At 37.7% G+C, this 17,184-nt stretch overlaps 1 protein-coding gene across 1 annotated transcript in view; it reads left to right on the top strand.

Annotated features, from left to right (window-relative positions):
• The window catches only part of ZSWIM6 (zinc finger SWIM-type containing 6), a 237,920-nt gene that overhangs the window by 191,587 nt on the left and 29,149 nt on the right, over positions 1 to 17,184 (top strand). Inside the window, exon 5 of the mRNA XM_004458857.5 lies at positions 13,105 to 13,284. Within this exon, the coding sequence (XP_004458914.2) occupies positions 13,105 to 13,284 (180 nt within the window). The remainder of the gene's footprint in view (positions 1 to 13,104; positions 13,285 to 17,184) is intronic.

Here is a 17,184-nt window from a genome sequence, read left to right on the forward strand (position 1 = left end):
TCCAATTGCGCTTTGCATATCACAGCTTATTGATCAGAAATTTCTCCCTCTTGGAAATATACAGCAATGAGTATGTGAAGTAGGGCAAAATGGAGGTGATGATTTGTCCATCTTAATGTTTGATTGAGAAAACTGGTCTTCAGGGAGCATAGACTTAATTCTCATTACTCACATGTGCCTGGAACTCTGGGTTCAAGTCCACTGGCAGCATGCTACTGGTGGAATGCAGATGTGAACAAAAGACTTTCATGATGATTTGTGTTCTCCCTCAGTGAGACCCACTTTCCTTTGTTTTTTTTCCTGAGTGTTGATTAGGTATAGAATATGGACAAGGGACCACCAAATGGTTTGTGAAACCATGAAACCATTTAACCTTGTGTGAAGAATTTTTTCTTCTTACAAAAAGTGCCTTCCTTGTTTTGGTTTTCTTTGGCTCATGTGTTATATCTTTTTGCTAAAATCACTGAGGGCAGATTAGGTGGAGCAGTGGAAAGGAAAAGAAAGTCAAAGTATGCTGGGTGGTAGGAAAAAGCTAGACTAAAGCAGAAATGTGCCATGAATAATTCACAAACTGGATGAATCACTCACCAATGATTAATTGTCTTTGTATACTTTGAAACTGGTAATGTAATTTATAAGCATGGTATTTGTTTTCATTGTAATTCATAGCAAATAATTAAATGTCCTTTGAGAAAAAACAAATAGAACCTCCCAGGTGTGAAGTCCTCTGCTAGGTGCTAGAAATGCTGAATTCTCCTTGAGTTCTCGGTTCTGTTTTTGGCTGAGTTCCTGAAAGGGTTACTGTTTCAGGGGGACAGCATAGTGAAGTGTTTAATCATCAAAGAGCTTTATTTTTAAAGCCTCAAATGTTTTAGGCATGTTTGAGGGGAAGGAAGTAAATGCTCAAAGTGGAACTCTGAATTAATAAAATTTGGAGAATGACTTAGTTTGGTTAACTTGGTTATTAAGGCTAATTACAGCTTTTGTAGTGGTGACTGTTAAGATAAAAGACTGTATCTATTATAGCTCTGAACCTGAGTCTAACATTAAGAACATCCTTTCAGAATGAAACCTCTCTTTAGGGAGGTGAGCAATAAAAGAATGTAACAGGCAAATTAATAAAACCTTGTTTTAATTTTTTTTTCTCATTCTGCAAAATAGAAATTTCCTAATTAGGGAAATGTAAGCATGAAAAGCTAAGGTGAGTTTTTTGGTTTTCTCTTTTTCTAAAAGTCAAAGAAATCTTTGTTTAAAGTTGCCAAGAATATTTCAGGATCTTGCTTTTAAGGACCTTAACCTCTCTGGGTTCTCATTTTCTTATCTTTAAATTGGAAATATTAATTCTAACCTCTAAGGATTTCTGTAACTAGTTAATGAGAAAATGTTTGTGAAGTCATCAATACAGTGCCTATAGCATATAGTAGGCACCCAATAAATGGTGATTATTGATAACACTTATTTCATTTTTAAAATTGTCTTTGGTGTTCATCCATTTATTTCCTCAAAGAACTTTTCTGAAATGTAGAATAATATTCCCTTTTCAGAATGATGTCACTTTCTTATAGACTTACTTTTCCCCATGTGCACGGGAAACACACTGGTTTATAATACTCTGAATCCATGATCAAGTCTTTCACAAACAAATTAATCTTCAGCATTATATGTATATTGGTTAATATTTTCCTTAAACTGTCCTTGAGTTACTTCAAAAGAACCAGTGCTTAAAATAAATTTGGTTTTTAAGTTTATTTTAAAAGCTTAATATTGCCTTTAAATCTTTAAAGAGGTTGTGTGAAAACAGTAGGTTTGAGATACTTAAATATCTTAGGATATGTAATTTCTACATTTGATTTGAGGTTAGCTCTATCAAAGACTTTCATGGGCCTGGTGGTGCTTTCAAGTTGATCTTCAAAATAAGGGAAGCGGAGCTGGCCCAATGGATAGGGATGCTGGGCAGTTTCTGGGCCCAAGTCTTAACCTACCACAGGGAGGTCCGCGGTTCAAACCCTAGGCCTTCTTAACTCGTGTGGAGCTGGCCCACGCGCAGTGCTGATGTGCGCAAGGAGTGCCCTGCCACGCAGGGGTGTCCCCCATGTAGGGGAGCCCCACACTCAAGGAGTGCCCTCCGTAAGAAGAGCCGCCCAGCGCGAAAGAAAGTACAGCCTGTCCAAGAATGGCGCTGCGTGCACACAGAGAGCTGACACAGCAAGATGATGCAACCAAAAGAGACACAGATTCCTGGTGCTGCTGATAAGGATAGAAGTGGTCACAAAGGAGCACACAGAGAATGGACACAGAGAAGACAACTGGGCAGGGGGGCTAAGGGAAAGAAATTTTTTTAAAAATTCTGATTCATAAAAATGGACATATTGAAGATGTGAGAAGACATTTACAATCACAGTATTTGTCTATATTAATTTACTTGGTTGCCCTTTTACATGGAAACCTTAATACACTAGCAACCTGGTATTGAAATTACTAGTTCAGTAATCTTTCAGGACAACCTCTTGAGTCTAGTTTTTCCTGATAATTATTTATCTAAGATTAGCAGAAAAATAAGATAAAAATAGCTTGCAAGAAAAATTATATGAAAGTGTCTCAGTTCTTAAGCATTCCATGTTGACTATTTCCATTTGATTTTTTAAAAAGATTTATTTCCCCTCCTTCCCCCTCCCCCTTCTCCCACTACTCCTTCTCCCCCCCTGCTGTTTTTGCTGTCTGTATTGTCTTCTCCTCTCACTTTCTCTTCTCTAGGATTCACCGGAATTCAGTCCTAGAGACCTCTGATGGGGAGAGAGGTTCCCTGTCAGTTGCCCCACCTCAGTTCCTGGTTTCTGCTGCACTTCACCTTGACTCTCTCCCCTTGTCTCTCTTTTGATGCGTTATCATCTTGCTGTGTGACTCACTTGTGCAGGGCACTGGCTCACCACACAGGCACTTGCTCAGGCACTTACGCGGGCACTCATGTGGGCACCAGCTTGCCATGTGGGCACACTTTCTCTTCTTTTTCACCAGGAAGCCCCAGGGATCAAACCCAGGTTCTCCCATATGGTAAGTGGAAGCTCTATCACTTGAGCCACATCTGCTTCCCCATTTGATTTTTAAAAGATGATTTGTTTGACTTGGGAATATTTTTGTCCAGTTTTGTCTTATAAATATTAATGTAAGATTTTGATCCAGTCTATAACTTCTCCATTTTCATTTAACCATTTACATATAAATTATTTCCTGTCCATCAGTCTAAAACTTGAATTGCATCTCCTTTTTTCAACTGGGTTCAATAGGTAAAGGTGTCACGTATGGATTCCTTAGTTACCATTCTGATGTGTGCCTTGCTTTGTGACAGTATGTGGTCAGGTTTCATTTGAAGCCGATTTTCCAGGTTCTTGGTATGGGAAAACATAGAATGAATAAGATAGTGACACCGCATACTGTTCATTGGCTTGTAGAGGATCCTGCAGATAGAACTCTTATACTTCGGTCTCTGGGAATACCAATAGACAGCGTTGTTTGATTTCATGTATGTATATATATATATATATATATATATATATATATAAAGTAACACCAGTTTTTAAATTCTTAAAAAATTTACATAAAATTTACCTTTTTAGTGTTCAGTTTTGAGTTTGGACAAATGCATAGAGTTGTGTAACCACCACCCCAATCAAGATAAAAAAAACAGCTCCATCTCTCTCTCTCTCTCTCTCTCTCTCTCTCTCTCTCTCTCTCTCTCTCACACACACACACTTCCCTCATGCTGTTCCTTTTTCTCAAGTCTATCACCCACCCTCAACCCAACCCCAGGCATCTGCTGAGGTATTCTCTGTCCCTTTAATTTTTTATTTCTTTCTCTCCCCTTCCCCGCCACCCCCCCCCACACACCAGTTGTCTGCTTTCTGTGTTCATTCACTGTGTGTTCCTCTGTGTCCGCTTGTATTCTTGTCTGCAGCACCCGGAATCTGTGTCTCGTTTTGTTGCATCATCTTGCTGCATCTTCTCCCCATTTGCTGTGCCACTTCTAGGCAGGCTGTACTTTTCTCACGCTGGGTGACTCTTATGGGGCGCACTCCTTGTGCATGGGGCTCCCCTAGCAGGGGCCATCCTTGTGTGGTACAGCACTCCTTGCGCGCATCAGCACTGCACGTGGGCCAGCTCATCACACGGGTCGGGAGGCCCTGGATTTGAACCTTGGACCTCCCATGTGGTAGGCGGATGCTCTATCCGTTGGGTGAAATCCACTTCCTTGTCCCTTAAATTTTGCCTTTTTCAGAGTGCCATATAAATTGAATCATAAAGTAAATCTGTTTCATGTGTGGGTTTTTTTTAAAGATTTACTTTATTTCTTTCCCTTCCCCTCCCCCACCCTAGTTGTCTGTTCTCTGTGTCCATTTGCTGCGTGTTCTTCTTTGTCCTCTTCTGTTGTTGTCAGCGGCATGGGAATCTGTGTTTCTTTTTGTTGCGTCATCTTGCTGCATCACCTCTTCGTGTGTGTGGCACCGTTCCTAGGCAGGCTGCACTTTCTTTCACGCTGGGCGGCTCTCCTTACGGGGTGCACTCTTGCACATAGGGCTCCCCCACACGGGGGACACCCCTGCATGGCAGGGTACTGTAGCTGAGCAAGAGGGTTTCGTCCTCACTCAGGCCCAAGAGTCGGGGGGGCTTGCTCCTGCCGAACCACCGGCGGGGGGTGCCCCAAGAGGGAGCACCGGTTCTCCAGGCGTGGGGGACGTGCGGTTGGGGAAAAACCACGGAGACCGCTTGAGCGCAAGAACAGGTCTGCTTTATTACGGAAGTACACTTAGCTATATAGGGTTGGGTAGAGGGAGGGGCGTGATGAAGGGAGGGTTGGCTAAGGGGCGGCTGTGGACAGGCTGAAGCTGATGGATAGACCTGAGGTAAGCAGTTACTGGGGAAGAGGGCAGATTGTGGGTTGGCAATATGGGCGGGACTGGCGGGAAGGACGGCGGGGGCTGGAAGGGGAGGAGAGGTGGAGAAAGGCGGCAACAGGGTACTCCTTGCACATCAGCACTGCATGTGGGCCAGCTCCACACGGGTCAAGGAAGCCTGGGGTTTGAACCGCGGGCCTCCCATGTGGTAGGCGGACACCCTATCCATTGGGCCAAGTCCGCTTCCCTGAATGTGGTGGTTTGAGTCTGACTTCTTCACTACCATAGTGCATTTGAGATCCTATACATATATCTTGTTATTGCTGAGGATATTCCCTTATATGGCTATGCCACAGTTTGTTTAAATATATTCACTAGTTGAAGGATATTCAGGTTGTTTCCAGACTTTGGCATTTATGAATAAAGCTGTTATAAACATTCGTGTACATGGTTTTGTGTGAACATAAGTTTTCATTTCATTTCATGGGCAAATACTTATGAGTGGGATTGCTGGATCATATGGTAAATATATCTTTAACTTCATGAGAAACTGCCAAACTGTTTTTGCAGAGTGGCTATACCGTTTTGCACTTCAGCTAGCAACTTATGCACATTCCAGTTGCTCCACATCCTTGCCAGCAGTTGGTATTGTCATTTTCCCCTTAATTTTAGGTATCCTAATAGATGTATAATGCTATTTTCTTGCAGTTTTAATTTGCATCATTTCATATCTTCTTTAAGTGAAGTGTCTTTAAAATGTTTGCCCTTTTTTATAGGAATTGGTTGGTTTCTTAGTTTTGAGTGGGCTTTGCATATTCTGGATACAAGTCCTTTGTCAGATGTGTGATTTGAAAATATCTTCTAGTTTGTGGCTTGTCTTTTCATTCTGTTAACACAGTGCTTTTTGCAGAAGAAGAGTTTTTAATTTTGATGAAGTGCATTTTATCCATTTTATCTTCTATAAATCATGTTTTTTTGGTATTGTATCTAACAGTATTTTTGCCTAACCCAAGACCACAACAATTTTTTTCCTGTATTTTTCCTAGAATTGTTATGGTAAGTTTATATTTAGGTCTGTGATCCATTTGAGTTAATTTTTGATGAAGGTGTGTAATATGGATTGAGGTCCTTTTTTTTCCCCACATGTGGATATCTAATTGTTTCAGCATCATTTGTCAGAAAGACAATCTTTTCTCCATCGAATTGACTTTAAATCTTGAATTGACCATATTTTGTGTATCTATTTCTGAACTCTGTTCTGCTCCATTGATTTATGTGCCTATCCTTTCAACATTACCACATTGTCTTGATTATTGCAACTTTATAGGAAGTCTTGAAATCAGATTGTGTGAGCCTTCCAACTTTGTCCTTCCTCCTTTAAAATGCTTTGGCTATTCTAGTTCCTTTACTTTTCCATATAAATCGTAGAATCAACCTGTCACATACTTTTTTAAAACTCATTAAGGTTTTGAGTGGGGCTTTGTTGAATCTATAGATCAATTTGGAGAGATTTGACATTTTAACACTATTGAGTTTTCTGTTCTGTGAACATGGTAACTTGCCACCTTTTGGAGTCATCTTTGGTTTCTTTCATTACCGTTTCGTAGTTTTAAGCATACAGATCCTGCATACATTTAATTCCATGTTTTATAGTGCTGCTATAAATTGTATTGGTTTTATTAGTAGTAGTATTATTAAAAGATTTATTTATTATATTTATTTCTCTCCCCTTCCCCCCCACCCCGGTTGTCTGCTCTCCATGTCCATTTGCTGCATCTTCTTTGTCTGCTTCTGTTGCCAACCGCAGGGGAATCTGTTTTTCTTTTTGCTGTGTCGTCTTGTGTCATTTCTCCGTGTGGGCGGCGCCATTCTTAGGCAGGCTGCACTTTCTTAGGCGCTGGGCAGCTCTCCTTACAGGGCGCACTACTTGTGCTTGGGGCTCACCTACACGGGGACACCCCTGCATGGCACGGCACTCCTTGGGTGCATCAGCACTGCGCATGGGCCAGCTCCACACGGGTCAAGGAGGCCCGGGGTTTGAACCGCGGACCTCCCATGTGGTAGACGGATGCCCTAACCACTGGGCCAAGTCCCCTGCCTTGTATTGGTTTTAAAAATTTGATTCCAATTGTTCATTTTTAGAATATTTTAAAAATTGGTTCTAATTGTTCATTTTTAGAATATTGCTAGATAATCTTTATTTATTTATTTATTTTTTGCATTGAACTTGTGTCGTGTGACCTTGATAAACTTACTTAGTTCTTGGACCATCATTTGTAGATTACTTGTCTGTGAATAGAACCTATTTTATTTCTTCCTTTCCAGTCTGTGCCTTGGACCTTTTCTTGCTTTATTGGCTGGGCTTTTAAGGTGATGTTGAATAGTAGTTAAAGCAGAAATCTTTACCATTATGGTATTACCTGTAGGTTATTTCATAGATGCCCTTTGTCATATTAAGTTTAATTTGCTGAGAGTTTTTTGTTGTTGTTGTTGTTAGGAATGTTGAATTTTGTCAAATGCTTTTTCTGTGTCTATTAAGATGATCATATGTTTGTCTTCTTTAGAGTGTTAATATGATGAATTATGTTGACTGATTTTCAAATGTTCAACCAGCCTTGCATTCCTGGGATAAATGTCACTTGGTTGTGGTTTATTTTCCTTCTTATATATTGCTTGGTCAGATTTGTTACTATTTGTTGTTTTACCTCTATAGAAATAAGGGATATTGATCTATAATTTTATTTACTTATGATGTCTTATAATTTTATTTACTTACACTGTGGTTTTGATATTGATAATTTGGGCCTTATAAAATAAGTTGGGGTGGTGGACTTGGCCCAGTGGTTAGGGCATCCGTCTACCACATGGGAGGTCCACAGTTCAAACCCCGGGCCTCCTTGACCTGTGTGCAGCTGGCCCATGCGCAGTGCTGATGAGCACAAAGAGTGCTGTGCCACACAGGGGTGTCCCCCGCGTAGAGCACAAAGAGTGTCGTGCCACACAGGGTGCAAGGAGTGTACCCTGTAAGGAGAGTCGCCCAGGGTGAAAGAAAGTGCAGCCTGCCCAGGAATGGCACCGCACACACGGAGAGCTGAAACAACAATATGATGCAACAACAACAAAAAGAAACACAGATTCCCGTGCCACTGACAACAACAGAAGTGGACAAAGAAGATGCAGCAAAGAGACAACAGAGAACAGACAACCGGGGGGGGGGGGGGGGTAAGGGGAGAGAAATAAATAAATAAATCTTAAAAAAAAATGAAATAAGTTGGGAAGTGTTCCCTTTGCTTTTGTTTGTGGAACATATTGTGTAGAGTTGTATTGTTTGTTTCTTAAATGTTTGGTATAATTTTCCCAGGAAACCATATGGATTTGCTTTGTTAACAGATTTTTTATTTCAAATTTAATTTTCTTAATAGATTTATGACTATTCATATTATTATTCTTCTTGAGTAAACTTTGGTAGGTTGGACTTTCTAGAAATATGTCCATTTCATTCTAAATTGTGGAATTTATAGGCATAAAGTTGCTTGTAGTATTCCCATATTAACCTTTTAATGTCCTAAGATCTGTAATGGCATGCCTTCTTTTATTGCTGATACTGGTAATATGTGCCTTCGTCCCTTCTTTCAGTCATTCTGGCTATAGTTTTATTGATCTTATTGATCTTTTTTAAAAACTAGCTTTTGGTTTCATTTTTTTCTTTTTCCTTTCTTTCCTTCCTCTCATTGATTTTTTAAAAAATATTTATTTATTTCTCTCCCCTTACCCCCCATAATCTGCTCTCTGTCCCTTCGCTGTGTGTTCTTCTGTGTCTGCTTGCATTCTTGTAATGCAGCACTGGGAAACTGTCGCTTTTTTTGTTGTTGATGCAGAATCTTGCTGTGTCAGCTCTCCATGTGGGCGATGCCACTCCTGGACGGGCTGCGCTTTTTTTCGTGCGGGACGGCTCTCCTTGTGGGGCGCACTCCTTGCGTGTGGGGCACCCCTACACAGGGGACACCCCTGCGTGGCAGGGCACTCCTTGAGCATGGCAGCACTCCGCGTGGGCCAGCTCACCACATGGGTCAGGAGGCCCTGGTTATCAAACCCTGGACCCTCCTTATGGTAGGCGGACATCTGTCATTTGAGCCACAACTGCTTCCCTCTCATTGATTCTGATCTCTGTTCTTTCCTTCCTTCTGCTTGCTTGGTTTTAATTTTCTCTTCTGTTCCTAGTTTCCTCAGGTGGTTAATTCTTAGGTTACTGTTTTAATCCTTTCTTTTCTTGTTTAAGCATTTAAGGCTATACATTTCTTTATCTGTTATCCCACTAGATTTGATAAACTTCATTTTCATTCAGTAAAAATGTTTTCTGATTTGCCTTATGACATTCTCTTTCACAGAAGAGTCATTTAGAAATGTGTTGGTTTATTTCCAGAGATCTGGAGATTTTCCAAATACCTTTCTGTTACTGGTATCTAGGTTAATTCTGTTAATGTCAGAAAATTAATGTCCAGAATATGGCCTGTCTTAGTAAATGTTCTTCGCACACTCTAAAAGAGTAGGATTTTTTGCTGATGTTAGATGAAGTAGTCTATAAATAGCAATTAAAATAAATTGATAGTGTCCTTGCTAATTTTGTCTGCTTGTTCTATCAGTTAGTGAGCGCGAACAGTGTTGAAGTCTCCAAATATAATTTTGGATTTGTCTGTTTTTCTTTTCAAGTCTTCCATTTTTTTCATCATTCATTTTGAAGTACTATTGTTAGGTGCAGAACTCATTTAGAATTATGATATCTTCTTGGAGAATTAATCCTTTAATCATTATATAATATGCCTCTGTATAATTGCTAATATTCCTTGTTCTGAAGTCTCCTTTGTCTGATATTAATATAGTCATTCCAGTTCTATTTTGATAGTGTTTACATGGTACCTCTTTTTCCATCCTTTTACATTTAGCATATGCTATTATATTTAAAGTGGATTTTCGTACACAGCATAGAGTTGGGTTTGTTTTTTTTTATCTGATTTGACCATTGCATTTTTACATTTAATGTAATTATTGATATGGTTGAATTTAGGTCTACTATTTTGTTTGTTTTGGGTATGTCCCCTCTATTATTCCTTCTCCTCTTTCCTGCCTTCTTTTATATTTTAAAATATCTTCTGTATTTCATTTTAATTTATCTATTTTGTTATTATCTTGTAGTTGTTTTTTTTACTGGTTTCAGTAAAAAACTGGTCCACATTTAGTTAATATTTCATAGTCCACATTTAGTTAATATTTTGCCACTTTAGGTAGAATATGGAGTTTAACAGTCATATAGGTCTCTTTACTGTCACTCCTTTATGTTGTCATGTGTATTACATTTACTTACTTTTAAAACCACATGAGACATTATTAAAATGTTTTCTTTAACAGCCATATATGTTTTAAGGAACCATAGGGGGACAGAATAGCCTCAGATATTTATTGCTTCTACCCGCCCCCCCCCCCATTCCTGAAGTTCCATATTTCTTTCTGTTACATTTCTCTGCAGACTGAGGATCTTTATTAGCATTTTTTCTTGGACAGGGCATTTGGCAACATACATACTATTAATTTTCCATCATCTGAGAATGTTTTTATTTCACCATCATTTTAAATGTTGCTTTCACTATAGAATTCTGGATTAACATTTCATTTAGCACTATAAAGGTACTGTTCCACTGTTTTCTGTGCTTTATGATTTTTGATAAGAAATCTTAAGTCATTTGAGTTCTTCTATATGTTATTTTGTTTTCCTTTGACTGCTTTCAAGAATTTTTTCTTTATCTTTGGTTCTTGATTTAATTGTGAAGCGTTTGGGCATGGTTTTCTTTGAGTTTCCCCTTCTGAGAGTTGGCTGAGCTGCTTAAATCTGTGAATTCATATATTTTTCCAAATTTTAGTTATCAGTCTTGTTTCTTTGAATTTTTGCTCCATCTATCTCTCATCTTCTAGGACTCCAATGACACAAATGTTAGACTTTTGATATTTTCCTTCTTGTCTTTAAGGCTCTATTCATTTTGTCCTAATTGATTTTTCTCTCTTTTCTTCATTCAATAATTTCTGTTCATCTATCTTTAAGTTCACTGACTTTTCCCTTTATCATCTCCATTCTATTGTTAATCTCATTCAGTGAATTTTTTTGTTGGATATTGAATTTTCAATTCTAAAATTTCCATTTAGTGTTTTTTTATTGTTTGTATTTTGCTTCTGAGAATTTTTGTCATTTCATTCCTTTGAATAGTGTTTCCATTAATCCCACAGAACATAGGTGTAATAGTTGTTATAGAGTCCCAGACAGATATTTATAACATCAGGTTCATATTGGTTGGCATCTCTTTATTGGTCACATTTTTCTTTTTCTTTTTATGCCAAGTAATTTTGGATCCTAGACATTTTGAATCTTGTGTTATGAGAGTCTGGGTCCTATTAAAATCTACACTGGAATTTTTTTTTTTTAAGCAAGCAAGCAGTCAACCAGGGTAGGTTCAGATGGTAAGTTAGTTCTGTCTCACCTTCTTTGAGTGAAAGTTCCAGTGTTAGTTTTCATAGCCTTGGCTATTCTGCCTTGGGTCAGTCTCATGTATGTAAGGTAAGCCCTGGACTTGTGCCAGTTTGTACAGAGAATCCAGGGATCCTCCTTTCCAGCTTTCTCCTCTTCAGGAATTTCTCCACACTGTCTGGTTCATGGGAGAGATCCCTTTTTCCTGTCCTCTCGATAGCTAGATGAGATTTCTTTCAGTGTTTTTGCTGTGTGTATTTTTGTGAAATTCCCTAAATGGGGCTAATCTTATGTCAGAGCCAGGAGAGAAAATAGGAAGAAAAACTCAACTGTGTTGGTTACGTCTTCAAGTTTTATTTCCCCTCCTCACATCACTTATTATTACTCACTTGTCAGAGTCCTTGGGTTATTGCTTTTCGTATTTTATCCAGAATATTTAGTTGTAATCATTGGGGGAGATAGACTATAGAGGGCTTACTCATTGACCATGTCTAGTTTTAAATTGGCATTTAAAATATAGACATGAACATTGTAAATAAGTGTGACTTATATAGGCTTTGACCATTTTTATTTTCTGTTAGTAAAAGATTCTGGTATTTTAAATATCAAATGGATGTTTAAAATGGAAGACGCTTGTCCATTTTAAATGTAGAAGAATGTAAAGCATTTCCTTTGGACAAATTAAAACATAAATCATTATTTTACCCACCTTTGTTGTTCCCTTGGCTAGCACAACTGATTGAAACACTACACACACACACACACACACACACACACCTTTTCAAAGAAAAGTACTGTGAATGGCTTTGAAATACCTTGTTTTGAAATTAACAAAGTGAAAACTTAACTTTAAAAGTTTTTCAATGTTTAGCTGCCTATCTAAAGAATACATAAGGGAATACTGAATAAATTTATCAGTTTTCCTAATTATTTAAATTAGGAACTATGCTTTCCTTCTAAATTCATTATTGCTTTCCTTTGAAAAACTGATATAATTTTGATGAACATTAAGTGATTTTATTCATTTAAGTTGGTAATTTGGTGATTTTATTCAGATAACAAAAGTTTAATGTTTTCATATAAATATTAGTGGCTAGTTAAATCTTTTAGGGAACTATGTTGAAGTGAATTTAATTGTTAAAAAGTTACATTGCTCTGGCCTTTTTCCCCAAAACTTCACACTTCATTGATATATAGATATGCATACTAATAAATATAATGATGTTTGAAATTTTTATTTGGAAAATTGTTTCATTGTGTCTATTGTATGCCTTTATAATTTTTAAAAAGTAATCTAAGAAAGTAAGTTTCAGTTTTATGAAGAACCACCTTTTGGAGTGCTTTGTTGCACTATCCATGTATAAAATCTATAAATTAAAGTGGCAAACTATACCTTAGGGTTATTTACTTTATTGCTTTTTTTAGTCTAAAATGTAATACAGTAGAAAGGGGATTACAATTAATATTTGACTTATCTTTCATCTTAAGTGTAACAGCATGTAGACCTTTAGTACAACTCAGGCTCTGTGGTCTTCCTTGCATTAAGGTCTTTGTACAAGATTTGGAATTTGGATTAGGGAAATTTGAGTTATAAAAATGGCAGACTTGGGTCCATTTTGAGGTGGTTTACAATTTATTATTAGATATTAGAATTGGACACTTTTAAAAATTTACTTCCCTCTTCCCCTTTTAATAAATTAGGTGCTCTTTGGATGTGTATAGTTTTAAATCCCCACTGCAAGTTGGAGCAGAAGGCCAGTTGGCTAAAACAGTTGAAAAAATGGAACAGTGTTGACGTCTGTCCTTGGGAAGATGGAAATCATGGCAATGAGTTACCCAACTTAACCAATGCTCTGCCTCAGGGTGCACATGCCAACCAAGGTGAGCCCCAACATTCTGTTCACTTTGTATATACTTAATTGTACTTATATATTTATAACAGCAACTGACAAAACATGTGGGAAAATGATTTTACCCTCTTAAGAACGTATTATTATCATTCAAGGATTTATTATGCTTTGACTCTGTGTATATGTGTGTGTGTATATATGACCTTTATATATGCTTTTTGCAAAATATTCTCAGACTGAAGATGGATGCTGTACAAATTTTAGAATGTGTTAAAATATGTATTAATGATACAGCTTGAATATTCTTTTTTAATTTTAAAAAGTTGTGGAATAGGGTAGTATACATTATTTTGTAAAACAAAATATTGAGAGACTTGAGAAGCTATGTGTTTTCATCTCTCTTGGTCATTTCATATTTCAACTACTAGGTAATTTAATCAGTTGTAATCAGTTAAAATTTCTTATTTTGTGACCAGGCCACAGGGCATAGGGTGCTGTTAGTATTTGGGCAAGGAAAATTATTTATCATGAAGGACTGCCTAGCATATTTGCCTACCCACTCCCCACGCCTGCCACTAGTTTTTATTAATGTCCTCTAGTCTTTGAGACAACCAAGAAATGCCCTGAAGACATTTCCAGATGTCTTCTTGAGAATCCCTTTCTCTCATTTCTATCCTGTTTTTTCACCTTCTCCCTCTCTATTGGATCTATCCATTCAGCTCAAGTCCTCCCATTTTAATAAAAATTCTTCCTTTACCCCTTTTTCCCCTCCAGCCACCATAGACTTTTCTTCTCTCTTTTAAAACCATAATCCCCTCAGAGTAGTCAACTCTCGTAAATAAAAATTTTATGAACTTGCCACTAATTGTTGTGTGGTTTTTTGTGCTTTTTAAAGGGTGGGGGGTGGGGAAGAAAACTTGAAAGATTTGGGGGTTATGATTTTAAAGTTATGATGTATGCAAAATAGGAATTTAATGACAGCAGAAGCATCCAGAATCAACTGTACTGGTCCCACGTGGAGTTGGTATTACTGTAATGAACTGGACAAGGTGCTAAGTTTGAATATGATAATAATATGGTGTTTTCAGTCTCCACAAAGAAAGTAAATGAGTTGTATTACTCCATTGAACCTTGTCCAATCAAAAAGTGGTTTTAGGATTTGAGAAGAATACTTGTCTAGAGATGTTTGCCTTGGGAATTTAGTTTTTTAAATCAGTTATGTCTTTATTGCCCATGATAGTTTTATTTGATAACTTCAAAGAAAATTAATGCACCCCCATATCCCAATTTTTTTTCCAGATATTCAAAATTTTCAAGTTTAGCTGTGCAACATTATTTCTCTTCCATTGCTGGGGTAGCTAGCATATGCCTACATTGGCATAGACAGTCTCTTTAATCCCCTTCTGTTTCTCTCTCCACCTGCTCTTTGGGACTGTCACCTTAACATTTTACACACCCTTTTATTTTCCCTTTATTATGTTCCACTTGGTTAAATGTGAATATTCCATAGGCCTTAAAAGCTGTTAAAAAGTAGTCCATCCTCCACACCAAACAGTCCATTTCACTGATGGATTGCTCCATAAGGTAAGGACCTAGCTTCTGAGGGCAGTATTAATAGTTATTCAGCTTTTAGCAGAAACCCACATCCTCCAGAGGCGCTGTAAGAAGAGATATTCCTCCAGTGGAGCTGGGCTTTGGTGCTAAGGCCTCAACATGAAGTAGCCAGCAGAGTCCAGGAGCCCAGGCCATTGCAGTTGGTCTGAGTGTGTGTGGTGGTACAGACCATGGGCAGAATCCATGTATTTGCATATTGGAGTAAATGTGAAGGGTGAATCAGGCCCTGCTTCTACTGAGATAATTTGTTAGAATTAACAACAGCAACACTAGAATTCATGCCCTTTGAAAAAGGCAAGGTTGTGAATGTGTGTGTATATATATATACACACACACACTAGAATTATAGCCAAAAAAAATTTTTTTTAAAGATTAGAGTTTCTTCTTTTTACTTTTCTGAATTTCCAAAATATTCTTTAACCAGCACAGATTAACATTACATATACTTCATTTAAACATTTTTACAAATTTCTGTATTTATCATTTTAGAATTTTTGGTCAAAATAATCTAGCTTTTTTTCTTACTGCAAAAAAATCAAACAACGATAGAAATCCAAGATAAAAATTGACCATGAATGTGGCACCTAATCAGATCTATGTACATAATCAGTTTTCTATGTATTTCCCATGTTACCATTGAAATATATAATCTTAGTTTTCGTTTAAACATTATTTCATGGGTATTTAACCTTTTTTGTTCCAGTTGGTTTTATTGGTCTTTTGGAGCTAACCAATTTTAATATCCTGGTGTGTGTACTACACATTAGCTTTTTCTGTGTTCATACAATTGCATGTGAACAGATAAGATTTTTATTTATTTTTTATGGACTTATACAGCTCACTTTTATTATCAGTTTAACAAGTAAGCTGATAATACTGACTCAACCAAGTCAATTGGTAGAACTCTAACTCATTCTTTTAATACATGCATAATACTAAGGTGATCTTTTAAAGTTTTCTTTTAGTTTTAAATTCTATTTCTATGATTCAAGCTAAACAAAATAAATGAAATAACAGAGCAATTTAAAAACACTTGTTTGAGACTCAGACTTTGGAACATTTGCTCTGCTAACTCTGAGAGTTCAAGGAGGCAGTTTTTTGCTGGATAGAGGTTATTTATTCTGCTTATCAGAAAGCCGTAATAGGTTTGAAAGGCTTTAAATATAGGACCTATCCATCCCATTTGCAGAGTTTACACCTGTCTGCTGTTAGCATTATGTCTGGATAGGGGCCATATCAGATGCATCATTATTTATGCCTCTGAAATTCTCTGTCATCCAAGCGTTTTTGTATCTGTCATTCAAATACGGATATCTAAACTGACCTGAGAACAAGCTTAAGCAATGTCTCTCTATGTTAAGACCTCTCAGAACCCTTTCAGAACAGCTGAAATACTTCTGAATCTTTGTTTTGACCCTGACTGCCACTTCCTGGCTGTGTGACCTTGTCAGGTTACTTCTTTTAATTTTCACTTCCGTTTGTAAATAAGGGCCTTGGACTAGATGGTTCCTTAGATTTCTTCTAGGTTCAGTTCTTGATTTTTATGATTTCCCATATGTCTGGGCTCAGCTAAACTCCAGTGACAAGAAGATGAAACTTTATCATCTCAGGAAGGAAGCTCCAGATTTTCTTTTCTCATTTATTTAAGTCTCAGAACAGTGAGGGACTTTAAATGAGCTAAGTAAAGTACACATAAATCAAAAGGTTTTACCCTGAATTTCAGTTGAGGCTTGCCTAAGGTTTGTGCAAAAGTTTAAGGTAAGTCTGCAGTGGGGACCTGAAGGGTAGGGAGAGCAGTTAGAATCTGAACCATGTTATCAATAGGAATTGAGTAATCCCAGGAGTTGGGGTGAGAATATCCTTTATTCCCCACACATTTCTTTTCTCCGTCAGGTCGTGAAACTTGAACCCTCTTCGGAGTGTATGCTTCTGGTCTTTTGTGATGCCCTGGCATACACTATGCTGGGGACATCACACCAGTCATGGAACCTGCACAGGAGTCAGGAGGCAACCTGTAGGGGCAAGGTAAGTGCACTGGTTTGTTTTGTAGCTATGTTGTGTGGCTTTGTGAAATGTTAAATATATGCATTTATGCCTTTTGGGATATAAAGTAGCAATTAATCATTATATCCCAGGAAGCATAATAGTTTTAATTGTGCAAAACCGCACAATATAGTTAAAAAATACAACCAATAGCACAACCCTTATGCATACCTTTAAAGGCCGACTGCATCTTCCTGAAAGGTTCCATGGCTGGTGTTGCATCTCTTGCATAGTGTTTGTGAGAGCTATTAATCCCATCAGGGGCAGCCCACCA

This window comes from Dasypus novemcinctus, chromosome 2 (assembly GCF_030445035.2).
Source record: "Dasypus novemcinctus isolate mDasNov1 chromosome 2, mDasNov1.1.hap2, whole genome shotgun sequence".
Classification (NCBI taxonomy): domain Eukaryota; kingdom Metazoa; phylum Chordata; class Mammalia; order Cingulata; family Dasypodidae; genus Dasypus; species Dasypus novemcinctus.